Here is a 27,400-nt window from a genome sequence, read left to right on the forward strand (position 1 = left end):
CATCTCAAGACACCTGCAGCTGATGTGCTCTGTCTTCTGGGGTCTGCGTGAACTGTCGGGTAGGAGCCTCGAAGGGCAATGCCGCACACAGACGCACCAGGCGCTCTCGGCACCGGCGCTCCGAACTGCTTGCTATAGATGAGTCCACTGGCTCTGCTGCTGACACTTGATTACCATTTACGGCAAGCGGCTGTGCGCATGTGCTGACTCTGCTCTCTTTTGTAACTGAGACTGCAGAAAGCTCTGGGGTCCGGGTCCGGCCATCCTGCCAGTGTGTTTCGCTCTTCTCAGCTGGTATTGGCCAGAGAATGAAGGTCCAGGCATCCCCACCCACTCATTATAAGGACATTGACCATTATAGTAGTAGTAAAGCCAGATTGGCCTCCAGGTCTACAGGGCGCAGTCTGAGGCTTTAGAATAGCTCTTACAGGCGCCTGGGTGGCTCAGTCGGTAAAGCGTTTGCCTTCGGCTCAGGTCATGATCCCAGGGTCCTGGAATCGAACCCCGCATCAGGCTACCTGCTCAGTGGGGAGCCTGCTTCTCCCTCTCCTTCTCCCCCTGCTTGTGCTCTGTCAAATAAATAAACAGAATCTTAAAAAAAAAAAAAAAAAAAAAAAGAATAGCTATTAGGTTGAGGATGATATTCTGCCCCAACTTCTGGCTACCCCTCCATCCCGAAGGTCTACAAACAAGAGAACCAGAAGCTCCCAGCTGTCCGAGAGGGTAGGGACTACAAGAAACAACATTTCAACGGAAGAAACGGAACTGAATATGCCAGGCTTCCACAGTATTCTTCTGAGTAAAACAAAAAAATTAGCAATTACTTAAGTTGGGCCAGTTGTTTTACTTGCATAGCTGAACCATGTTTTTGAGAAACCCAAGGAGGCTAGAAATTAGTGAGATGTTGGCTGCATATCATCTTGAGGGAATCGCCATTCCAACAAGAAAAACTCCCAAGCACAAGACATTCACGGCAGTGAAAAGCCATGTTAACTTTCATGTCTCTGTGTACCAGCAAACCTGTGGGCCAAAATGTCATGTCTTTTCTCAGGCTCATTCTCCTAACCTGGCTCTGCCCAGAATAGAACCACGCTGCCCAGCCAGTGGTTAATTCTACTCAAGCCATGCCTGAGGCTAAAGCACAAATGCTGGACACCTTCGGCAGCCATTGAGCAAGAGGCTTGAATTTCAGAGCAGCAAGAATTGATGGGGAAGGGATGCAGGCATCAGGACACTTAGAAGTTAATGTGCACCCCCAGCAGAATGCGAATGGGACCATATCTTTTCCTATGCTATTCAGTGTACATGGTATTCGGTATAGCCTCTGGAGTCTAACTGCATGGTCCAAATCCTAAGGCCTCTACCCACTAGCTGTGTGACCTTTGGAAAGCCACTAAACCTCTCTGGGCCTCATTATTTTTTTGGTGTTTTTTTTTTTTTCATCTTAAATACTGATTCCATAGGGATGATGTGAGGATTAATATGAGTTAATAAGTAACCTGCTTAGCACAGTGCCTAACTTATAAATACTGATGCCTGACTTATAAATACTGATGTATTATAGAAGTGTTAGCTATTACTGATAGTTTACTGTTCGTCAGCCTGGGTGCCTGTCACGTTAGAGAATCTTCTTCAGAAGAGGTGGCATACACTAGAATTTTGACTTGCTCAATCTTTTGACTCCTTTCCCTTCATTTCCCCTGCTTCCTGCTCTGGGTGGAGTCTACACTGTTCCTCTTTTTCTAGCTTCTCTTGTAATGTCTTCCCTTTTCCTCACTGTCTCTGGCTTTTTCCACACACATGTCAATCTTCTCATCTTCCTCACATTCTTTTTTTGGAGGATAGCATTCAGCACATTACAGGTATGGATTAAAAATCTGTTGAATGAACAGTAACTCAAAGCATGAACATGCAATTTGGTCCCAGATAGAATAATGACTTCAAAATATCAAAAGGAAAAAAAAAGTACTACCCTGCTCTATAAATTATTTTGAATTTTGAAGAAAGGGATCACAGAGAGTGAGAGAGAGAGGGAAGTAGTCACTTACAAGACAATATCCTGAAACAGAATGAAAAAAGAAAAGAAGAAGAGGAGGAGCCTGCTTTCCAGGGGGGTCGGGAACTCTGGTGGTCTGTGTGTGCAACTGGGACACATGACGTGTAGGTGGTCCTTCTTGACTCTTAGCATGAATGTCTCTTTTGTGAAGGAGGCGCAGACGGGTCCGCATAAGGCAAAGATGGTCAACGGCTATTCCCTGATTGTTTGGTAGCAAGGTTCCAAAGATGGCTGCTCTAGATTATTACTACTGCAGATTACTATAAAGGCAAGAGAAGCAGGATGACGGAAAAATTCAGCCTCCCTTCTTAGTCCCCTTTCCAGAGGTAGCTGTTAATAAAGTTCATGAAGCTGAATGACTGGGTTTCCCAAGGTAGGAAATGACGTTTAAAAATAAAAAATTCTTATAATTGATGAACAAAAAGTTGTCACTAAAAAATACGTCATAGTCAGAACACTACAGAAAATCCAAATACGTGCTTGAAACCATGGATCCTCTGAACTAGAAGGGACCTTAGGGATTTAACGTGACCCTCTTGTTTTGCAGATATAGAAAGAGAAGCCAGAAACATTAAGTGACTCGCCCAAGGTCACCCACTAATTGGTGGCAGAGCCAAGATAAGCTGAAGGGAATGGATGTACCTGTTTCTGGGATACTTGGACCCAGTCAGGTAGTAGACACCTGCTTGAGTCATGTAGCAGTGGGGAGAGACAGAGCAGAGAAAGAAGTGGGGATGGGGACTGAGAACATCCATGCCAAACGACTGGTTACAAAGATTCAGTGAAAGTTGAGTCCAGGATTGAAAAACTAATTTGAAGAACAAATAGAGCAACAAAACCCACCAGGCAAACCACTTGCTGTCCTGGAGCGAGTAGTTATTAAATGGTGTCCTGGGGAATTGGGGATGTTCCAAGAATCTGCTCTAAAGGGCCAAATAGCTTTTTCATGTTCTAAAAACTGCCTGAGCTCTCCTTTGTGAAGAAGGGCCCAGGTGCTCATCTATTATTGAGTATGTTTAAAAAGGCATTTAGGGAAAAGCACCAAGAGACAGATTTGCAACTCCAACGTCAGTCCCAGGAGGGCTGTGCTTGCTTGGAAAAGGAGCAGGGTTCATGTTCGGCAATAAGGGAAGAGCCAACACAGGCAGGAGTCCTGGAGTTCTCCAAAACACCTGTTGGTGTTCTCTCCTCCAGTAGTTCGCCAGGGAGTGATGTGGGGCAAATGCCAACAATGAAGGGATCTCGCTACTGCCAACACACTTAGACCAATGAGCCATGGCCAAGATTTTGCCCCTTGTGTGTGGAGGGCGGGGCACGTAGGGGTGCAGGGATTTTATAACATAGGTACAGAGTTTCTAAAGGATGGAATAATATACAGCACTAAAAATTACACGATAAATAGATGAACATAAATAGATAATAGATAAATGGATAAATACTTAATGATATAGTTTATATCATATTTTTATATTTTAATAATATATATTTGATATACTATTCACAAAACATCATTAACAATGTAGATTACAAAACAGGATATATAATACTATCCTGATTTTATAAAAATATGCACTTACATTTCTTTTTTTTTTTTAAAGGAATGGGGGAGGGACAGAGGAAAAGGGAGGGCAAGAATCTTAAGTGGGCTCCATGTCCAGTGCAGAGTTTGAGGCAGGGCTTGATCTCACAACCCTGAGATCATGACCTCAGCTGAAATCTAGAGTTGGACGCTTAACCAACTGAAACACCCAGGTGTTCCGTACGCACTTATATCTCTAAAGCACATTTTTAATATATAAGAACACAAGAGGAAAAAAGACTGGACTGACAGAAACCAAAATGTAAACAGAAATTATCTTTGGGTGGTAGACTTTGAGGTGAACTTTATTTTCCTCTATTTTTATTGGCTTTTCCTTAATGAACAATTATTATACTTTTGGAATCAGACACAAGTAAGTACAGTTGCATAAAAGAGAGGTTATCACTCAAGATGGAACAGGATTCCTCCAGTTTTGAAAAAGGAATCCTAGCTTGTGTACAATAGGTTTATATACACAGTTGAGGGCATTTTTCTCCTTTAGTCTTTAAGTGGCTAATGATTCATCGGAAGAATAAAAATATGGGTGGGGATCTTTGGGCGTTATCTTCGTGGCTGCCTACCACAATCGTATTCTTCCCTGTCTTATACCCGTGTAACATTCTTAAGAGGGCACATTTCTGGAGAACAGGGCGTCTTGTTTACCTTTCTTCCTTTTAGCGTCTAGCACAAGGTCCTTCCTAGAGAAGCCCTTCAGTATGTTTGTTGAATTTAACTGAATCTGCCTGACAAAAGAAGTGAGAACTCTAAACACAGGGAGGAAAAGCAATACCTTCTTCCAGTGGACTTTGAGATTCTGCTTCCCACGTGGAAAGCAGAGATGCCAATGGAAATCAAACAAGAAAGGTTTATCTGAACTTTGCAGAGTGGGAGAAAATGCTATATACTCACTGTAGTTCTTGGGATACTAGAAAGTTCCGTTTGGAGACAGAGTGTTTCTAACTTTGGGGCTGGGGTGGGGGGAATCTAGTGTCTCCAAGACAGAAAGAGACCAAGCGCTCCCCTTACATGCTGAATGCATGTGCATGTAAAGATACATGTGCCACTGCTGTCATGATTAACGCTCTTTCCCTTCTATTCTGAATGCTCAAAATCTTGTCTGAGCGGACACCTTCTCCTGCCAGGACCATTTCAACCTCTTTTCTTGATGCTGCTTTTTTTTTTCTTTCTGTTTTCCCACTTTGTTTCATCAGACTAGCAGCACAGAAGCCCCCTTGATCTCTCACTACACTCAGACTCTGTCACTGTCTTTTTCATTTCTATTAGTTTTCTGTTCCTACCTTAAGAGGTGACATTTGTCCCTTCTTCGTTTCTAATTTCAGTTTTTACTATCCCACACTTTTTATTTGCCCACCCCCTTCCTTCCTTCTCCTGGTCTCCTGGCTGAGTTTTTCCTCTGCCTGAACCCTTCCCTTCTCCGCCAGGAAATGCCCTTAGATCATTTAAATTCCCCTTGAAAGCTCACACCCATGAAGCCTTTCCAGGATATCTGTCCAGTTAGGATTATCTGTTACTTTGCCAAGAAAAAAAAAAAAAGAGACGAATTCACAACTTTTATATGCCTAAAATTTTTAAGGCATCAACAGTTTGTATTTTTGTATTTCATTGTCTGACAAACAGAAATCCCATTAGACAGGTAATGTCTTTTTCATTCTACAATTCTAAGGTGAATTTGGAAAATCAGTGCAATACAGAACTTTAATTGCCCTGGACACTGGATATATTTTTAGACTGTACTCAGAATTCTCAGCTGCCCCCTAGAGACTCCAAGGTGAACTGCAGCAAGCTATCAAAAGACCATGTCTGCTCCAGAAATACCCACTTCCTTAAACCTGAATGTACCCATTCTCAAGGTATACATTCTAGATCTTAAGCAGGGACCGAATCTTTTCCGAATTCACTTCTGTTCTATGAGTTGCAAACTTCTGTAAGAACCAGCAAACTTCTATAAGAACCAGGTAGATCATTAATAAAAGTGATAGGACATTGGGGGTGGGGGGTGGGGAGGGCTGTATTGAACTGGAGAGCGTGCATTCCATCCAAAGGAGGCTACACCCCTCAGCTCCAGCAGAATGTGAGCCCAGTGTTGCCACTCTCTTGATCTCTTCAGGAAATCCAGAAACCTGGAGTTCTAAGGAGAATTCTCTAAATTTTTAAGTGCCAGTTAAATACACCTCTCTTGGACCACATAGAACACGTCTATGATCCAAAAGCAGTCTGTGGACTGCGAGTGTATCACCTTTCCTAAACGTCCTCACTGGGTCTTCCTGTAGTAACCCGTCATGACCTCCAGGGTCACATGGAGACAATGGAGAGAGTCATTACCACAATAGCTGCAAAACGCTGTCCTGCTCACCTGTAGCAGGTTAGGTAGGCAATTTACTAAACACTGAGGCTTGATGGATCTCAATTCTTTGGAAAAATCAATCAATACTGGAATGTTTATAGCCTGATGGGTCAAGTTACAAAATTCTCTGAAAACTAGGGAAAAATGGAAGATCAAATACTACCCACGTTCCCCTGCAGCTCAGAAGTGGGTCTATAGTCTCAACACAGTATCTATATAAAGTTTAAGAAGAGGTCTTATGGGTCGACTATGAAAAGTTTTCACATTAAGTTGCCAGTTAATTTCAAACAACAGCCATTGGACATATTCCTTGGGAATTAAACTGGCAACTTATTTAAAATAATAAAGCCATTTCCAAAAGGCCCTCTGGGGGATGACATCATGTGGCTGAGAACCACTGCCCCCTATCTCACCACCTAATAGCAGCTTGGTGCCCTCTGAAATGATCCTATTTATTTACTTGTTGATGTGTTCATTGTGTGACCTTCCTTAAGAAGGCATAAACTCCTTGAGGGCAGGGAACCTGTTGGTCTTATTAGTGGTTACCCTACACCCAGAAGAGTGCCTGGCATTTGGGAGGGGTTCTGGAGCTATTTGCTGAATGAGTAAACCCAGACTAAACCAGCCTAATATCAGGGAGTTTCTGTAGCAGCTACCCCAGACGGTAGGTAACTCAGAATCTCCTGGAATGCGCGGGGCAGGCCTTAACTCGTTCTTGCCAGGCTTCTGGATCTGTCCTCCACTTTATGGAGGGGTAGAGATTCAGTTTTATTTCACAGTTAATGGCTGGAAAATAAAATGAGAACAGAGGACAATGACAGAGTGGCCGTCTTAAATATCCATTAAACAAATACTTCTCTTGTCCTTGTGAAAAGGAAATGTCTGTGATAAACTATCCCTGCGTTTTATAGGTCAAAATCCAGATTGTTGGGTCTCACTTTCGGAGTTTCTGGGGTAGGACCGGAGAATGTGCATTTCAGATAAGGTACTAGGCATGCTGATGCTATTGGTCCAGGCACCACACTGAGGACCAGGGATGCAAACTGTGAAACACGTTCAGGTGTCATTCCCTTTATATTCGACCCTGACTAGGACTGTCTTTTGACATAAACCACTTCCCTTTGTGGAAGGAATTCCTGTAATGGTTGTGGGCCAATCTACTTCCCACACAATAGGGAGGCTGTGAAAGGGAGATTGGGGGTTCTTTATTATCAACCACAAAGTGGTGGTTTATTACAATGAAACAAAACCCAAGGAGATCAAATGACACAAGGACACACTACAAGGTTTCAGAAACCGTCATTATTGTTTAATGTGTTTGGGTTGTTATTCAATGGTTACCGACAACCCACAGATATGATAAATCTAAGCAAAGGAGGTTTTCAGTTCCCTGCTGCCTGGGTGATGGGCCCAGCTTGGACTGCCATGCTAAGTCATGGACTTTGCCACTATTTTAAGGTTCAATTTTTTAAAAAACCTTTGTGCAAAGTTTAACAACAAAGGAGGAAATCTTGCTCATTATGAATTTATCACTGAACATGTCAAGAATTTTCTTATTTCCCAGTGCCTTCCTTTCAGTGACTAAGGCCAAAATCCAACTTCGTTCTCTGGTGTGTGCACTATCGTTTCTCTTCACTTTCTTGTTTTCTAGAACCCGGTTTCCATTGCGTTATCATTGGTTAATAGTACATTCAGCAAAGCAACTGAACATTTGCAAAGCACTTGCTACACACCAGATATTGTACAAGAATTTGACATGAATTAAAACTTATTTGATCCTCACAGCTATTCTTCCCACTTTATAGATGAAATTGAGGAACAGAAAGGTGGAACAATATTTATTTACGCTTCTGTAGATGAACCACTGTGCTGTGCAGAGGTAAGATGAGATGCCTTAAAAGCCTTGGCTTTTAAACTATGTCTGAAAGGACATGTTTAATGATCCAAGGTTAAGAGGAGAGCATGAGAAAAGGCATGTAGGCATAAAAGTACAAGAGGTATTGGAGAAGGGTTAGTGGCAATTATGTTGGCATGGAGGCTAAATGCAGGGAGGTGAAGGGCGAAGAAGGTGGAAGGTGGGTCAGGCTTGAATGCTGTGACTTGGGGGCTGGGGTAGGGAGCACATTTTGCCCTGAGGAACTATTTCCCGAATTTCACTCATTCAAGCACCACTGTAGCAATTTTGTCCACATCTGTGTTATCACCTAGGCTATTTTTAACTTAATACATATAATAGCATTCCTTTTAAAAATGTATTTAAAGATTTCACATTACTGTAAATGTTAGACAAGTGTCACTTGCCAAAGATAGAGAACTATAAACATAAATAGATGATTATTTAAATAAAAAAATACTCATCCCTCTTAAATTAACACATGTGCCACGCAGTGAGACCCACAATCACATTTGGGGAAATATTTAAGTGGCAGTGATGGATCACAGAAAATCAGTGTTCTTATTCACTGAATTTGGCTCTTTGTCTTCCAGCTATATATATGAAAGATACATATATTTAATATAAGATATATGTAATCTTAATGAATCTTCATCTCGTTTTACATGAGATCCCCAAACTCCTCTCTCTTAGTAAGTTGAGTTCATAAAATATTTGGTTGATTGTGTTTTATGTAAAGCTAAGTTAAAATTTCATGTCACTCTCCTCAGATTTAAGGGCTGTTTTGTAGGTCAGCTATTTTAAATTCCCCTTGGCATTTCGACATTTCTCTACACCTCCAGCAGCTGTCTGATCAAGGGGGCCGCATGGCCTCAGTGCCACCACCATGGGGGCCAAATTTCAGAAGAGCTTGGCATGCAGAAGATAACGGTTTCCTAGAGAATCCCCTTGACATGATCAGGACCTGGACAGCTGTTTCTGTAGGCGGCTATGCCTTATTAGTGAAAGATAAGTGTTCATCCTTGGTTTTGAGGAGATAGGTTCTTGCTCTCGACTGAGAGGAGGATATATGCGTGTGTGTGTGTGTGTGTGTGTGTGTGTGTGTGTGTGTGTGTGTAATAACAGAAAGTGAGGAGGTACAGGGATACAGAGACGCAGAAAAGCTTTTTTGTGTTACTGCTCTTTTCTTTCTTGCCTCTCTCCTTCCCTCCATCTCTTCCTTCTTCATTTTTGTTAATCTCAGGAAAATGTTACACTGAAATAGCCGGTCACAGTCTGGGCTAACGACTAACTACTCCCCCCGCCGCAAGCGGAATGGTGTGACTTGTCCTCTGGTCTACACAACTGTTCCCAATGATGTTGCTACACTTCGGTCCTATCAGTCTAGCTGTGTTCTTCTAGTCTTCTATGTGTTAAGGCACAGTGTAGACAGGGCATAAGTGGAGCTGGCTACACCCAGCTGTGGCACTCATCTGTGTGCCTTTAGGCAAACCATGTGACCTCTCTGAGTCTCAGTTTACTTATCTGTACAAGTATTTGCCAAAAGTTTAATAGGAATCAAAATGAGATCATATATGCCAAAGCTCTTGAGAAGCCACATTGTTAATAAAGTGCTCTATCAATGTCAGATCTGTCAGTGGCCAAACTTCAATTCTAGGCTAGACTGTTCTAGAATTGCACATCTTTCCCCTCTCCTAGAGGGAAAATAAAGGTCTTGTTTGTTTTACTATTCTTTTTTTTTTTTTTTTAAAGATTTTATTTATTTATTCGACAGAGACAGAGACAGCCAGCGAGAGAGGGAACACAAGCAGGGGGAGTGGGAGAGGAAGAAGCAGGCTCACAGCAGAGGAGCCCGATGTGGGGCTCGATCCCAGAACGCCGGGATCACGCCCTGAGCCGAAGGCAGACGCTTAACCGCTGTGCCACCCAGGCGCCCCTGTTTTACTATTCTATATAGAGAATGCTGAGGTGGCTTGACTATCCACCAGAAATTCTACTTGTGAGGTACTATTCTGTTCCTCTGCCAGCAAGTTCCTTTCCCTAGGGGATGAATGAAGAAAAATGGTACATATTACAGGAATTGCCAAAGACAATGATTTTAGAAGATATCCTACACCAAACCCTTGAAATAGAAAAATGTGAAAGGATATCTAGAGGAGTTTGGTGTAAACACAGAATGTTGTGTCCCCTGGAAAATATAGCAAAGGAGAATGGTTTTCTTCCTCTAGATGCCCATCAATCTCCCATGACTCATCTACACGTGTTCTTCTCTTTATTTGCCTCCCCAAGATTACAATTTTCCTCTCACCTTTCCCCTAGCGCAGATTTGCTTTAAGTTTAAACCTTTACAACATTTAACTGACAGAGCTAAGTCCTAGAATACCCGTCGAACCAGCAGTGGGTAGCCTTTATGACAGCAGAGAACACCTGGATTATACCAGGTGAGAGCTTCCAAGCCATTTTAGATCCTCCCTCTCTCCTCCCACCTCTCTTGTCTCTATATTGATACAGAATAGATATACATATATATAGACAGATATGCATACATGTACGTACAACCAAGTGTTCCATAAATAATGAACTAAAATGTTCACCAAATTATAAAGAGATAATTCTAATAGAGAAAATAATAAAATCATTCCAAATAATTGGAGTTCTATGGCTATCGTGGGAGATTCATATTCAGGTTTTTTGTTAATAGCTTCCATGCTTAAAGACTATTTATTTTCTTCATTGGCCTGTACTTCCTTTCAAAGCTTTGTATTGCAGGCCGATTAGCAGAGTTAACATGCCAAGGTCAGAGCTTTCCTCCCTGTGTACATGGATTCTGTTTACCCTGCTCCAGGCCAGCTCTCATAAATAAGTATTACAGAGAGAAAGGTTGCATACGGACTAGTACAAATCCATCATCACTGCAGGAAAAACTCAAAGCAGATGATCTTGTCAGGCTAGGTCAATAGAGCTTGTTTGTGTATGAAGGATGTCCAGATATTATAGTTTTAATGTCAAACTTCAGATCTCAGCTAAAGTCGACATGCCATGAATGTATGCACAAAGTATCTTCTTTGGTGGAAAATACATAAAAGTATAAAAAGAATAGTGCCCTGCTGTAGAGGCCTGGTCAGTCTGGAGGCTCCTCAGCCTGTAGGTTACATGAGTTAGCCAGGTGCTGCCCCCACTGGTGCCAGAAGGGGATTGATCTCCCTGCCTCCTTGTCTCTTGTGTCATGGAGAACAAAAATAGCACGAGAAAGGTTGACACATCAAGCACGAGGCCTACAAGTTCCTTGGGAAAATGGGTCTGAATTTTACAAGCCTCCAGCTCTCAAGAAAATGATCCCAATGATGAAACTGCAGACAGACAGACCACATAGCCAACCCCATTCTCCGTATGTTCCAACTATCAAAGATAAAAAATATTCTTATCAGCAAAGTTAGAGGGTAACACACTCAATCAGAAGATTAAAAGAAAAAAAAAGAAAGAAAAAACCTCCAGGAGACCTGGCAGACCAGGAATCACAAAGGAAAGCTCTCCGTTCCAACAATATATATATATATGTCCATTGGTTGTTAGTGAATTAATATAACCCAAGCAATTCTCAGTTTAAGGGCTCTCATTTTTTAGCGTTTAGGGACATTAGATAACAGGAAAAGTGGTCAAAGTCGTTACTTTGAAAAGCAGTCTTATGGCATCAATATGGACCATCAAAAACTCCGCAATTACTTTCATGAGTATTAGTCTTTATTTAATACACAGTCTGTCACAAGGGACCAGTTTAAAGAAGTATGATACATCCTTACGATGGGATATTAGACAGTCATTAAGTTTCATGCTTTGGATAATATCAACAAAATAGAAAAATATCCAAAATATCACAGTAAGAGAAGAAAGCAGATTATAAACTGTTCATAAGTTGTATTCTCAATTCTACTGTATTTTCCTGGTTATATATAACAAACACATAGCATGCACAGAAAAAAGCATCAGTAAGAAATAGAAGAACTGTAAATACTAAGTCTTTGTATGTGTATAGGGAGATTTTCTCTTATCTCCCCAAATGTCTTTAATAAGCATCAATGACCTTTACAATAAGAAAATCATAAATATTTTTAACCCGCGTATAAACACAAGAGTATTTTAACCTGTACACCACTATTTCTTCTTCAACACCACTACTGGAAGAAGTATTATAACCTGGAAATTAGAAACACAGTTCAGAGGACTCAGAAGCCAACCACTGATAACTGTCTCAAAATAAAAATCTCAATAAAACTTAAACAAGATGGATGACAGCCGTCTTTTAGTTTTGGGGATGCTTTCCTCTTTACAGTGTTTTGTTAAGCCAGCACTTCAGTCTCCAAGTTCAAGTCTGCTTTTCCTCCCCTATCAACATGTATAGGTTTAAAAGTAAAGTCAACCAGGTTATCTTGTTCTTTTATCCCTTTCATTCAGTGGCTGACGACCAACTCATGAAGACAACTTGCCTTCCTGAAATGACATTTCTGAAGTCTCTTCCCTCAATACATCCTGCTCTTCTCTCCAAATTATTTTAGAAACATATGCTAGGTTGCAATTCGATGCTGTGGACTGAGTCTAATAACAGCAATATTCAGACACTGGGGGTTAAGAGTGTACTTTCTCCTCCTAGGGCCTGGCCCCCAGTGGAATCTTTCTGGAACCCCAGGAAAGGGGTTAATGAACAGGGTGGACCATGGCTCTAGGAGCTCAGGGAATAAGAAGGGAATACTTGGATGTGACAGTCTGTGATAATCACAACTCGGAAAGGCAGCCAAAACCATGTCATCCAGCCACTCTGTTTGTAAGCCATGGTCATAAATTAGTATCAGCAGAGGCTTTACTAACCAAGCAACATGAAACATCCACCCAACTATTGGACCATATCAAATAGTAAGATTTAAACACCACCTGAAGTTATAGAAATTTTAAGTGCCACAATAAGCACCTTTCTCCTTGCAATACCTTTTTAAAAAAGATTTTATTTATTTATTTATTTATTTATTTATTTATTTATTTATTTATTTAAAAGAGAGACAGAGAGAACATGAGGAAGGGGAGGGGGAGTGGGACAAGCAGACTCCCTGCTGAGCAGGGAGACAGTTACAGGGCTCAATCCCAGGACCCTGAGATCACGACCTGAGCCGAAGTCAGATGCTTAAACAACTGAGCCACCCAGGTGCCCCTCTCCCTGCAATACCTTTGTAGGTACGTATACCAGTAAATTTTACCTTATGCCCCCCCCCGAAAATGTCTTTAGTAAGCAAAATGTCTTTATTAAGTCTTTTAATAAATTATCTTTATAAGAAAATCATAAATGTTGTTTTTCCTTTCTTCCCCAGCCACTAGGAAAGCTACAATACTAATTTGGTGGGGGCTATGCTTGGTTCATGATCAGTGCTCAATAACTATGTGTGGAAGGGAAGGGCAGGAAAGGGCAGGGAAGAAGGGAGAGGAGGGAGAGCGGAAGGAAAACTTAAAGCCACGTATTTTGTGCATTGTTGTTTGGGCTGGTCTGTACGTTGCAGAGAGAGGAGGACATATCCGATTTTTAGAACTTCCAAAGTCATCCCCTGGTATTGTTAACAGTTCCAGTACTCAAAACTTCTCTCTATTAAGAAGTCCTCCCTATAGCTAATAAAAATCCTCTCTGCTTGATCTTAAGCCCACTTACTCTGGTTCTGTCTCAGAGGAGAAAGTGAACAGCTGATCTCAACACTTGGTACAATAAGTCTTCATACATTTAAAGAGAGTAAGTCATCACTTCATTGCCTTTTCTTCTTCCCTTAACAAACCCAATTCCCATAGCCTTCCTCCATGGATCCTGTTTTCTAATCCCTTAATCCAATGATGCATATTAGTACTCAGTTCAAAGTCGGTAAAAATAGCACGTTGTCAAACGGTGGTATCAGGAGATCCAGAACAAACACCCCCAACATGAGAAGCTTCTGTCTCACCTCCTCAGACAACCTCTGTGAAGTCTGAAGAGAGCATGGATTATTCCCTGGCCTCTCCTCCAAGGATGGGAGGTGGAACACAGTTTGTACAGGTGTGTTTGGGCTGTCACAGACATACAGTGGGTAACCAAACAGATGTGGTTCCTGTGTCATGAGCAGTCTGTCAGTCTGGATGTGAGTGACTGAGTGTGTGTGTGTATGTGTGTGTGTGTGTGAGCACGCATGCCAAGGAGGAGATGGAGTGGCTGTGTATTTTGTCAGTCAACAGCTTTCAAGTGGCATCTGCCACAGCAACAATCAACCTGTTGTATCATCACCAAATTGATCATTCTGGAATATGATCACCTTCATCCTCAGGTGCTCATATCACAGAGCACCCACAGCCTGGAGCTGCTGCTGTCTCCTGGCTACAAGGCTATCAGAGGCATAGAGCATCTCGTAACCTGTCTCATTCATCCCAGGCTCCAGGTGCTGGTAGAGCATTTGGTCTTATCATATTGTTGCTGTTGTCACTTTTTTTTTTCCTTCTACCAGTTTAGTACCCTTCCCCTCTCCCCCTAATCTACCCATTAATTCATAAATACCATTATGGGCCCAGCAGTGTGTGCTAAGTTCTTTTATTTCTAGCCCTCCTTTCAGGGGTGGATGTGGCTGTAATATCTCAGCACTGCAAGCCTAAAATGGTAACTGGGATTGGGGAAAGGGCATTGTCCGATAGGTGGAGGCAGAGAAGAGGGAGTGGGCTTATAAAATACACCTCTTATCCTTGGGGAAAAGGCAAGCAGATACATACCCTCCTGCAATTCGGACCCAGACAGTCCCTCTAAAGCCTGTTTACGTCTTACAGCCTGAAAATGCACCATCATCATTTCTTGAAGTCATTACTCAGAACACACCCCCACTGCATTTCATTTTTATTATCTCCATTTTAGGAACGATTAAATGGAAGCAGAGAGCAGTAGCAATGAAGCAAATCATGAGAGGCTCTGATAAAGACAGAAGCCTGAATGCTCGTTGGAACTGCTTCTCTGTGCCAGACTATTTTTAATGCAAGTTTATGCAGCTGTCCCCCACTTAGAGAGAAGACTTACAAATGAACCCACTCTGCACACTTTTTCCAACCATTCCCTGCCCTTTCCAACTCACCATGCTATCCCTGCACACATATATGCGTGCCTTCCCTGTGAAACGTTCTTTTCCACGTTCTGACATACCAAAGAGATTACTCGGCTCTCTGGGAACGTAATTCTGATCCAGAGATCTGCTATTCTAAGCCCCTGACCCATGCCTCCTTAGTAGCTACTTACATAGGATCCCATTAAAAGTTCACAAGAGCAAGTGCTGTTTGTTTTTAAAAAAGGAGGTTGCGTAAATATATAAAATTTGTGTATGCTTGAAGTGTTTTCAGAGAAAATACATAAGACCTGGAAGCAATGATTTCTCAGGGGAGAGGCCTGAGGGAACCAAGGATCACAGATAAGAGGATGTTCTTTTCACTGGATACCCTTTTGTACCATTTGACTTAGCACCATGTGCAAGTGTCACCTAAGAAAAGGAGGAGAGCACCAACTGACATTTGTTGAATACTGGCTATGTTTCAGTCACTATTAACTGGTGCTTTACTATAAAATCTCCTTTGATCTTTATAACAGCCTTATGTAAAACCCTATTTTACAAAGGGAAATAGAGTTGGTAGTATCATCGCCTGGTTTACACAGCTGATAAATGGCACTGTGGGGCATTCATCTCATCTCTCTTGTTATTATTATTATTATTTAAATTCAATTAGCCAACATGAAGTACATCATTAGTTTCATCTTAGCTCTTTCCAATTTCCAAAACCATGCTCAGTCCCAGATTACGTTGCCTGGACTTCAAGTCTTCCAGAAGGAGCCAGATTTTTAAGAGAATGGCTGTGAGACTACTTTTTAAAACCTAAAAGGATGTAGTGAAGGCCCATCACAACGGTTTACACCAGCATCTGAGTCTTCCTCAACCCGAGGCTCCTTGTTGAAAACTGTTGAGGCTCGCCACCACTGGGAAGTTGGGCCTCACTAAAGATGGCCCCCGACCCGCCCCCCAGAGTGTTGCTGGCACCTGCGCCTGCTCTCCCGCGCTCTTCAGTAAACCAGTCTGTCCACCTGGGAGAGTTTCAGGCAGAAGTGAACTAACATTCCTAAGCATGTGGATTCTTCATTTATTTAATGGTTATCTTTTGAGAGGTCACTCTGAGCCAGGCACTCCTCTTAAGTGTTAGGATTACAGAGGTGAACAAGGTCCTTGCTCCCAGGAAACATGTGTCCTGGTGTGAAGAGACAGGCAATAAACAATCAGGCAAATAGGCAAAACATCAGGTAGACGATACACTGAAGAAAATTAAAATCAGCTGTTCTGTTGGAGTGACTGGGTGGCTACTTTAGCTTGAGTCACCAAGGAAGGCCTTCTGAGGAGATGATATTTATCTAAATGACAAGAATGACAAATATTCCCTGGGAGCTACTGTCCTTAGAAACAGACTCAGGTTCCTTTTGTATGCTTCAGCTCATACCCCAATTCCATTTCAAGCACTTGCTTATTTACAATGTGAAATTTCCAATCCCAGAAGCTAGATCCAGAAAGGACCCTAGGAGTCTTCTTAATCTCATGCCATGATTTTAGACATGAGAAAAGAAAGATTCAGAAAAGTAAAAAGAGCAGGTCGCATAGCTAGTTAGGGGCATGACCAGAGGCTGCGGGTCCTGTCTTTTAGCCTTCATTTCCCCCACAAATCCAGATTCCTTCCCCACTTATCTTCCCAGTGTCCATCTCCTCACTGTAGACTCTTTGCCCTGGTGCCTACCTCTATGGAGTCCAAAGACACTAAATCTTCCCTGGACCACATGGAACCTTCTAGAGTGGTATTAGAAATCCTGAGAATACAGAGGGTCCTGGGAGCCAGGGTAATGGAGAAAAAATGTATAACTTCCCATGGTACAATTTCAGCACATCCCAGACATACTCTAGGTCTATGCCTGGTTCCTGCCACCCCTCGCTACCCACAAGTAAGCCCTAACAAGGAGTTCCACACTGGGGAGCCTCCTGGCTCTGTGAACTCAATGGACAGTAAAGACCCCTCTCTTCAGCAATGTTCCCTGACTTAACCAAGTCAGTATGAAAATGTTCTATTCTATGATCCCACCGCCTCCCAAAATGCCTTATAAAAAGATTAACCACAGAATTTCTTTAAATAACAAGATCCCTTAGTACATTTAAAGTAAGATCTACGAAAACTCAGTCTACATAAAGATTTTATCTCCCCTCTGCCCCCCAAAAGAGGTATTACATCAAGGGCAATAGCATAAACTTGGATTCTTAATGATAGATTTTAGACTTGTATTATGTAATGGTTCTCTTTCATTTGACACATACTTATTGAACCTCTCTATGCAATACACTCTTCCAAGTTGCTGGGAGGACAGAGCGATATAAAGACACAGTTTCTGCGGTCTGGATGCACAAATATACACAACTCCTAACACCGACAGATGTGACAGTATTACAACAGAGGTAGGAACAAAAGCTACAGGGGACAAGGGAATATGAGAGATTATATCTCAGTCAAAGATCAGAGAAGAAGACAATACCATTTTAATTGGGTTTCAAAGGATGGTTATGATTTATATAATTGGACAACCCATTCCAGAAAAAGGAAACATCATGGCATGCTGTACAGGAAGCAAGATGTACAGAGAGAGCCCAGTGTAGCTTGATGGTAAGACAGGAAACAGCAAGGCAAAGAAGACAGGCCTTGAAAGGTAGACCAGAGCCTTGAATGCAAGAATAAAGTCTGGACCCAATTCATAAACTACAGAAGCTCTGAGCAAGTTTTGGGCAGAGAAAGAATGTAATCAGAGTTGTGCCTTAGGAAACTCATTCTAGCAGCCATGTCCAGGACTGATCTGAATGGATAAAGATAGGCATCAAGGACAGGGAGGCCCATTTTAAAAATTATTACACGGTTCCTAGATCATACAAGGGGGACTAAATTCAAGGGCTACCATAAATGTAGAGTTGTTAAGAAGGGAAGGGATCCATATCCTAGGGAAGGTGTCTAGTTTTGGAAAGTGGGGGCTGGTCACAGGCCTCAGATTCCAGCCTTGAGAAGTCAGCATGAGTGACAGTAAGTGGCATCTCTTTAAGGAAGGACAGCTGTGAGATGCACCCTACTTGAGGCAGTAATCGAGTCTACTGTATAAAAGCTACCCCAGGCTGGACATCTCTGATCCACGTATGAAGCCTCAGTTATTAATAATTCCTCTTCTGGAGATACACAGAAGTGCCTGTTTTACATGAGGTCCCAGAACACTTCTTAAATTATTATGTCTCTACAGCAGTGGTGAAAAGCAGCTTGATTGGGGTGAAGAGCAGGAGCCCAGAGGAAAAGCACTTCTGAACAAATGATAACTCAGTAAAGGGAGAACAACTTTAATCAAGAACATAAGGAATAATCTAAGTCTTATAGCTGTGCCCTGATGTAAGGGACTATAGGACCGATTGAGGTCTTTCACTTTGAAGAATAAGGCCCTGGGTTTTCACTACATGAGCCATACATGCTGTTTCACAGGTGAGCATTCACATAACTACCTGTCCTGGGCTCTCTGACAAGATGGTGAATTTCAAGAAATTTATCTCTGATCTCTTTTCCTGGCTGTTCTTTCTAGAAATATATAGTTAGGTTTCCATTCCAGTCAGAGCCATGCTGACACCCTAAAGCTTGCTCTCAGCCAATCGACCCGCAGAGTCTGTAGAAATTGCCTTAAATCAGTGTTTCCCAGCATGTTTTACAGAATATGAATTTCATGAACAAAGGGGTCTCATAGTAAAATAAATTTGGGAAATACCAGATTAAGTAAAATTAAAGATGGCTCTTTGCTATAGACAGGACTCCTCTGAACTTTCTAATGTTTTTATGTTCTGGGAACCTCCCAGAACGAGAAACGGAAGGTAGCATCTCCGAACCTTATTTATCCACAGAACCATTTCTCAGCAGAGCATCTCAAGGAAAAAATTACCTGAAGAACATACAAGAGAAACACCAGTGCTGACATTACTCTCGGGAACATCTGTATTTAAATAGGAATCCGAGATAACAACTAAAGCAAATACCTGTTAAGTGCTTACTATGTGCCAGGCACCTTTCTAAGTCCTTTATGTATATTAATATATTTAATCCTCATAACAATTCTGTGATCTTGGTACTATTATTTTTTAATCCCAATTTACAGACAAGGAAACTTGAGGCACAGAGTAGTTAAGAGATTTGTCCAAGGTCCTAAGTAGACAAGTCTGTGAGTAGAGGAGCTAGGAATTGAACCTAGGTGGTCTGGCACCCACAGAAATTAATTTCTAATTGGTAGAGTTTCAGACACTGGGATCAGCTGGCAGTGGGAGAGATCCCGAGAGAAGCCTAGCATGGCAAGCCTCTAATCACGGTAAATTCAAACCTGCGTGCTTGTAAATTAGGTTTCATTGACCTCCCTAGTATACTGTGTACGAAACAACTTCTGAATTGTATCACTGATTTGATTTCTTCACCAAATTATATTATATTATACATGCATACTCTCTTCCATTAGGATAAAGTCATGATTCAGACAGCACCATAACCAATAAACATGGTAATGCATAAAGAAAAGAATCTCTTGATTAACCAAGGAGCAAGAAAATGAAGATGCAAGTTTGAGGAATGGCTTCTCCTATGTTCTTCAAAGTACTGCACTCATAATTCCCCGCTCAGAGACCAAAACCAAGGTTTGGTTTTGTTTTTCTTGAACGTGTTGCAAAATTTTATATCTCTACCCATCTACTTTGCTCGAGAATTGTCAAAAGATATGTCCTACCCTCTCCCACTTCCTCTCCTTGTTCAGAAGGATTATCACCAATTTCGGGTGCATCTGGTAGCCATCTTCACTGAAGGACAGATTTCTTCCTTCAAAAGTGACATTGATCAGATACCTGTAAAGATAAAATAAAAGAAAGGTTAAAAGTATGAAGAAGGTATGCCAACAAGATAGTTATGAAGACAGAGAGAAAGGTGAATGGAGACAGACACATAGATCGATATACAAATATTACCATGAAACCTGATATCCCTCCAACTCCCATTTGGTTATACATAGAGTCATCCAAGTTTTTACATAATAGGAATAATATGAAAAGACAAAAAGAAACCTACTTCATTAGATTTGTAAGGCTTAAATGAGATAACTTACCATGAGGCCTGGTACATAGTAAACCCTCCTTAAGCGTTAACAATTTTTTTTTAAAGATTTTATTTATTTATTTGACAGAGAGAGACAGCAAGAGAGGGAACACAAGCAGGGGGAGTGGGAGAGGAAGAAGCAGGCTCCCAGCCCCAGCGGAGGAGCCTGATGTGGGGCTCCATCCCAGAACGCTGGGATCACGCCCTGAGCCAAAGGCAGACGCTTAATATGACTGAGCCACCCAGGCGCCCAAGCGTTAACAATTATTATTCACAGAAGGACATCCGTTAAAGGGTGAAGGTTGTAGAAGAACAGAAAGTGGGAGTGTACCAAGATAATGTTCTGCTAAGAAAGGTGACATATTGAGCTTAGGGCCTCTCTGCCTCCCAGAGATATATAGATACTTTTGAACTTGCAAAGATCTGGCCCAGCCCACACTTCTAAGAGTTGTGAGATGAGTCCAGCAGTCAGGGATCTGGTTACCCAAGATGCATATGGAAACCAGGGTTATTGCTCTATGTATCGTGAACAGAAAATACCAGGGGGTTGCAGGGAAGAAGGGAGAGGTATTTCAGAAAGTATTCTAAATATAGGCACATAAATTAGCAGAAACCCTGGAAGTAACTAGAGTCAGACCAATGAAATTGTCTTCCTCCTCAACACCTGCACCTCCATCTCACCCCGTTCCCCTGTTGGCTGCTCTGATCTGATGAAGTTCCCTCACTGGGAATTCCCACAGGCATGCTCATTACCACCACATTAGTGCAACTGTGGGGATGGTAATTAATGTCCCTTTACCATAATGGCCCAAGGAGTCAATAATGGTTAGCTCAGTGTTCACATGACATGCTACTCTAGAGCCTTGGGCCTGATGCTGCTGTGACACATGTCTCTGCTGAGAAGCAAAAGAGGTATTTTGTAATTGCCACAGGGTTTCTGAGGGGCTTCGAATTTGTGACCAACAACAGTCTCCTAACACACTGAAGGGAAGAAGAATGCATCAGGAGGCAGGTTTAAGGTTGCTCTTATGAGTCTTATTCAGTGAAACTGTGAGACTCTTCGTTCTTCCAAGTAACCTTAGGTTAGGCAACAAGGCTGCTAAGATGCGTATCCTTCAGGCAATTATTATAAAGAGGACTAGAGATCATGAACAAACCCTCATGGACCACTTCTTACTTCTAGAGCTGCCTGGGCTTTTTCAGCCTGTCATTCTCTGGTCTTATGGTCTTCACAATTGCAATCAAGAACACTGAAGACCTCAAAAGAAGAGAGATTCTTAGACTCTTAGAATTGAAAGAGGGCTTCATGATCAACTAGTTCACCACTTCTTACAGTTTATGCTTTCCCTCTACAAGACTGGCTCTCTCAGCTCTTCTTGGTATCATTGCACCCCTCACCCTCAAGCCAGAGGTTTTTGTTTTTATTTTTACTTACAGTTGAAATCTCTCCCCTGACACCCTTAGATTCTGGTCTCCTCCACAGATATTATACAGTCTTAGTCTAATCCTTCTTCCACATGAAAGCTCTTCAAGTATTCAGACATTTATCATGACTACCTTACAAATTTTAATCTTTAAAGAAAACTTAAGCTCATTTAGTTCTATAATTTTAACTTGAGAGGTTAAGGAAACCAAAGCACAGAGAAGTCAAATTATTTGCCCAATGTCCCACAGCTAATTGGGAGCAGAGATAACATGTTAAGCCACATTCCCAGTCAGTCCCATGATCTCTTCACCATCCCACCCTGACTGTCATATGCCATATCAGGTTTAATGCCTCCAGTCCTTGGTGTAGTTATCACGTGCCATGACTTCAAGTCCCCTCCCCTTATCCCCTGGCTGCTCTTTCTGGATATCTCTAATTGGTAAAAGTGTAGCACCCCTAATTCAACTCGACACTCCACGTAGCATCTTCCCCATTCCTTGCACTGCCCCTCATCTCTCATCTCCATGCTGCTTGCTCAAACCCATCATCAGTTAGAAAATAATATTCAGGTCTCCTGTAGTTTACAGTTTCAACACTCCAGCCAAAGCCATATATAATTCATTCCAAGGAATAGAATTACAAAGCCACAAAACAAAATATTTTAAACCAGAATTTAAGCATCCAATGTAATTAACTTGGAAAGTAGGTTCTTATTACAATAACATTGCATTGCTTAGAATAATTTCTGGAACTCTTCAGAGAAGGTTAATGAGACATGCAAATCAATTTTAGTCTTCTCTCTCTTTTTTTTTTTTTTTTGGAAGGGAGGAGGAGAAAGAAAGGAAGAGGGAGGGAAGAAGGGAAAGAGAGAGAAATAAGTCACCTGGCTTAAGTACCAGCTTTTTCACTGGACATGGTTCAGAATAGTTCTGACTTTATCTAAATTAAGATATTTTTTAAGTGTCCATTTCAGAAAGGAATTATAAGAGAAGTTCCGAAAATAATCTAAGTAATAAGCAGCATGAACAGCTTCTCAAGATGACTTCTTTGACAGGGCAGCATTGAATCAGGTGTACAAGTTTTAAAATTCAAACTTTTAGGAAATAAACCACACTCATGGGTAATGTGGTTGCTCTATAGCTGAATTCTTCCAGTTATTCCTGCTCCACATCTTTTTGATTTTTCTTTTAAACTGTTTCTGGGATGTTCTCTTTCTTCCAGCTCTACAGGTTCATTTCATTCTGTAGGCTCTTCCCACATATTTTACACTTACCAAAAACATTGATAAATTTTATGACAATATACAAAATATTCTTCTCCAAAGTATCCTTTAACCACTCATATCCTTCAGCAGTATATAGATTAATCATTCACATTGTGTTTTTCTGAGTAATTCCCTCTGATTGTGCCAACATTCAGCTATCAGTGAGGAGCTTGCAAATATACACCCGCCCTGAACAAGGATGCCATTTGAACAGCAGAACAAAGCAGTCCATTCACTAATAACAAAAAAGTGAAAAACTAATTGGGACTGTGGTCACTCCTAGGCATGGGACTTTGGCGGCTGAACCTCAAGTTTTTCCTCTTTAAAATGGAAACACCATTCTACCTCCAGCTTATCAGGTAAGCCTGATGTGCTGGTCAAATGAAATAATGGATAGGAAGACTATAGAAAACAGGATACAAATATAAGGTTATATAATAGGAAAAATTCAGAAAAAGAATATATTAGCATGATTTGAATATCTAAAGGCAAGAAACTTGCCTCATTTTGGACCTCACCCAGTGAAAGTATGATAACTACATTTTAACGAGACCCAATTATCAATGGAATACACTGGAGGAATGGAGAATTGCATTCCACATAGGGAGGATAAACTAGGTCAAATGGTCATATTAGTTGATTTAACTTTCCATAAGACCTGAAAATATCCAACTACCTCTGGATCTGGCTGCACTTTGCCAATTTTGAACATTAATTAAGACCTCGAAGCTTCCATGTGTAAATCCTTGGTAAAGGATTAAACTATAATTAAGAGATGCCACAGCTATTCTGTTTTTCTCTTAACATGCTATCCTCAAGTATATAGTCAGAAAGCCTAGCTCAAGTGGCAGCCAAATTCAGAAGCTCTTTCTAGAAGTCTCAAGTCTCTTGGAAGCCCCCGCAAGGTCTGGTATATAAATATAAATATTGCTTAATTCATCTCTGAGATGTAGATGGACCCATAAGAAAACTTATTGTGTCTCATCAAGTTATAATATTACACAGAATCTCAAATTGTTAGAACCAGAAGAAAATTTAGAAGCTATCCATTGAGAACTCTCATTTTAGAAAGGGGGAAACAGGCTCCAAGATGCTACCCTCTTTTCCAAGGTGATCTGCCTATTCAGGCCTGGAGTTCAAGTCTTCCGGTTTTCAGTTCAGTGTTCTTTTCTTTATGTCACCAAGTGAAGTGAAAGCAGTTTTGCAAGCCCCAGATGTGCATGTTAGCATTCTCATGTCATGTGCCATGACCTAGATTAGGGAGATCCCTAATACAGACTGCATAAAATAAAACGCATCTCATTTCCTGCTTGACTCCTCATTAAGAAAGAGCCTCAGAACCCCAATGGGCTCAGAGCCAATACATTTGCTTTATATGGCCAAAGTCATACTCCAGTGGGTTTAATGAGGTCAAGCTGAGGTAAAAACAGCCCTCGTGCCTCTTTGACTTTGACCACGCCACTCAGAGCTCATCCACTGCACCACAGTGATACCTAAAGCAATGATTTAGCATTATGCCCTGTGTGGGAGGCATCCAGAATAGTTCTGCCAGAATTCTCCCAGCCAACCAAGAGCCTTGGCACTGCAATACTCATTCTGACCTCCATATTTTTACAAGGCACTAGATTTTTTTAATTAATATTTGTTAATATGGTAATAAGACAGGTAAGTCTCTCATTTCATCCAATCCTTTCATTGCTAGATGAAGCAGATGAAGTCCAGAAGGATTTGTGGCTTTACCAAGATCAGATGACAGGGCTGGAAACAGGATGCAGGTACCCTCACCCCGGGTCCAGCACACTTCCCGCTCACCGCCATGCCTCAAAAACAGTGGCACTTTTCATAGCTCTTAGTTTCCATTCTCCAGCTAGCAAGAGCAAAGCAATAAAGTAAAAACAATTCCAGACAGGAGACTGGAATCCTTGACCCCTTGTTTGCAATTTCTAACTCCAAAATTCTGTAACTCTGTAACTGAGTCTTTGGTGTGTCACTCACCTGAAAAGGCCTTCAAGTCCCTCATCTATAAACTGGACTGGTTCATACCATCTGAGTCACCTGATGAGGGAGGCACAGGGATGCTCCTCCGACAGGCTCTCTAGTCCGTCTGTGGTTGTTACATTATTACACTCCATGGGCTGGATGGCAGAACCACACATCTTTCAGTCTTTATCTGGTTTTAACCTAAATTTTACTATTTCACTTAGCACTACTTCATATACACATTTTCTCTTGAGATAATGGAAACAATTTCTCACAGGATTAGAAATAGTGGACCTGAAAACCCTTAAAAACTACCTAATTAGAGACCAGCATTAGGGGAAAGAGGCAAAGATAGGTAAAAATTAGACAACTGGTGTTATGGTTTGATAAACTGAATAGCAATTTCTGACTTTTGTCCAACTTAGAAACTCATGTTTATCAAAGTGAATCCAAAATGACCCATCCAGTAGAACACTGTCAATATGGCGGGCCATGGCCAGGGAACGATTCTCCACTGGCTCACCAATGGGTTCCTGTGGGATTAAACCCAGAAGAAATATCTCATTGGTAAGATGGATTGCACGTAGGATTACGTGCAAATGAGGATCTAGATGATGCCCCAAAATGCTGGTAGAAAAGACATAAAGAGAAACAGAAAAATAACTGAAGAGGAGAGGACTGTACTATGTACCACACGCACACTCCATCACCACCATCGCCACCACCCGGGGGGTGCGGCATGGTATTTTAGAGCAAGGATGCTGAAGCCACACAACCTCTGTTCAGCTCCTGGACCCACCAGTCCCTAAATTGTGTGGCAATCTTTTCAAGACACATGAATTATTTTATTCTTGCCAGCCATGGTTTTCTGTTGAAGGAAAAAGGGGTTAGAAGAAGCTTTAAAGGTTTCCTTTGACATATAATGTCATATATAAGAATATTAAACCATGCTGTTGAACAAAAGAATTAGAAATACCAGTGTCCTAAGCTGTCGGATGCAGTTCTTTCCCCTTATTTCTGTATAATGATACTTAATAGAGAACCTTGGGAAAAACTAATTTAAAGAGCACATTGTAATATTAATGTATAATTACTTGAAAAAGATTAAAAATAGTTTGTCTTCCAGTAAATTAAACATCTGATCTGAAATGGTGTTTATATCATTAATTTAGTTTGCAAACCATTCTTCACAACTCATAAAAGTTTCAAGTTTAGGCTAGTCCATATCTTAGTTATTTAAATTCTAAATCCGTGGTGTTACATTAATGAGATAGTAAAGTATCTTGAGGACTGACTGATATAAATTTAATATACTTCCTCTTGCCTGCTGGTGGTGAGGACTGTGCTTTGGGCCCTGAGCAGTCTGGGCTGAGTTGCATTCGTGTGAGGGTGTCAATGGTGATGTATCAATTCGCCATCTACTGCAATGAAAAGTCTTCTCGGGCCCCTAGATCTAACAGAGAAAAAAAATTCTGCTTCATGACTGAATACCATGAATTATTTTCATGTGAAATGAAAGAAAATAGAGGAGCACTGTTGGAAGTTGTCCAACAATCCCTGCTTAAACATAAGAGGGCAGAGAACACTTACTTCCCTCCAGAAAGATGTTAAATCAATGAGCACTGGGAGTGGCTCTGCCATGAGCTGGGATGACCTCATGCCTGCCCACCTGCAGTACCCTTTCACCAAGTTGGGTCAGTGTGGCTGGCCATAGCCAGGAAACAGTCCTCTGGACTGACTGATGGGTCCATCTGGATCAAACCCAGGAGCTGGTCCTCATTTATAAAATAGCCTACACCCAAATGAATGACAAAGCCTGGACAATGCTTAGTAGTGAGGAGCAGAAAGAAAATAAGAGGTTAAGCAAAGAAGAAAGGAATGTGATATGTACTAAGCACACACACACACACACACACATACACAACAAACACCAACAATAGGCCCTACGGTGTGGTGTGTAAGAGTAAGGACACGAGTCAGATGAGCTCTGCACAAGTCCTTGATCCGCCAGTTCTTAAGTTGTATGATCTCACAAATTATTTAACTTCTGTCTCAGTTTCTTCACCATAAAAAAACATGCATAAAAATAGTACCTACCTCATAGGACAGTTGTGAGGATTAAGTAATTCAATACACATAAAGGACTTAGAACTGCACCTATCACCTAGTGATCCTTATGTGTTAGCTGCTTCTGTTATACTTACCTTTTTTTTTTTTTTCAGGTTGCTTGGATTTCAGAGAATGCTAGTTTGCACAGACTTTTGGATCAGTCTAACTTTTCATAGTTAGAACCGAACACCCTGGAGCTTAGGGAAATACTGCTACTCTTTGGCATGTTAAATTCAGAGTCTAAGTCTCCCAATTCCTGGATCTCTGCTTTTCCATAATACTGCCAATCCAGGACATTTCCTCTCATTTCCACAATATCCCAAACTCTAAAGGCTCGGGAACATCTGTCTTCGTACTAGGAAAACCTCTGTGAGGTTTTGTGTAGTGGGTAATGATTTAATCACACTTCAAAATAAAGTTCACTTTCTGAGAAAGGCAAAAGATGAGCTTACATCCCCATAACTTTAGTCTAGAATAAATGACTCCTCAAAATGACACCTATCAGGACCTCCCA

General features: G+C 41.4%; 1 protein-coding gene across 1 annotated transcript in view; it reads right to left on the bottom strand.

The window, feature by feature from the left end:
• The window catches only part of GRIN2B (glutamate ionotropic receptor NMDA type subunit 2B), a 336,771-nt gene that overhangs the window by 84,221 nt on the left and 225,150 nt on the right, over nt 1–27,400 (bottom strand). Inside the window, exon 4 of the mRNA XM_026502383.2 lies at nt 19,746–19,860. Coding sequence (XP_026358168.2) covers nt 19,746–19,860 — 115 coding nt within the window. The remainder of the gene's footprint in view (nt 1–19,745; nt 19,861–27,400) is intronic.

Source organism: Ursus arctos, unplaced genomic scaffold (assembly GCF_023065955.2).
Source record: "Ursus arctos isolate Adak ecotype North America unplaced genomic scaffold, UrsArc2.0 scaffold_26, whole genome shotgun sequence".
In the NCBI taxonomy this organism is placed as follows: Eukaryota; Metazoa; Chordata; class Mammalia; order Carnivora; family Ursidae; genus Ursus; species Ursus arctos.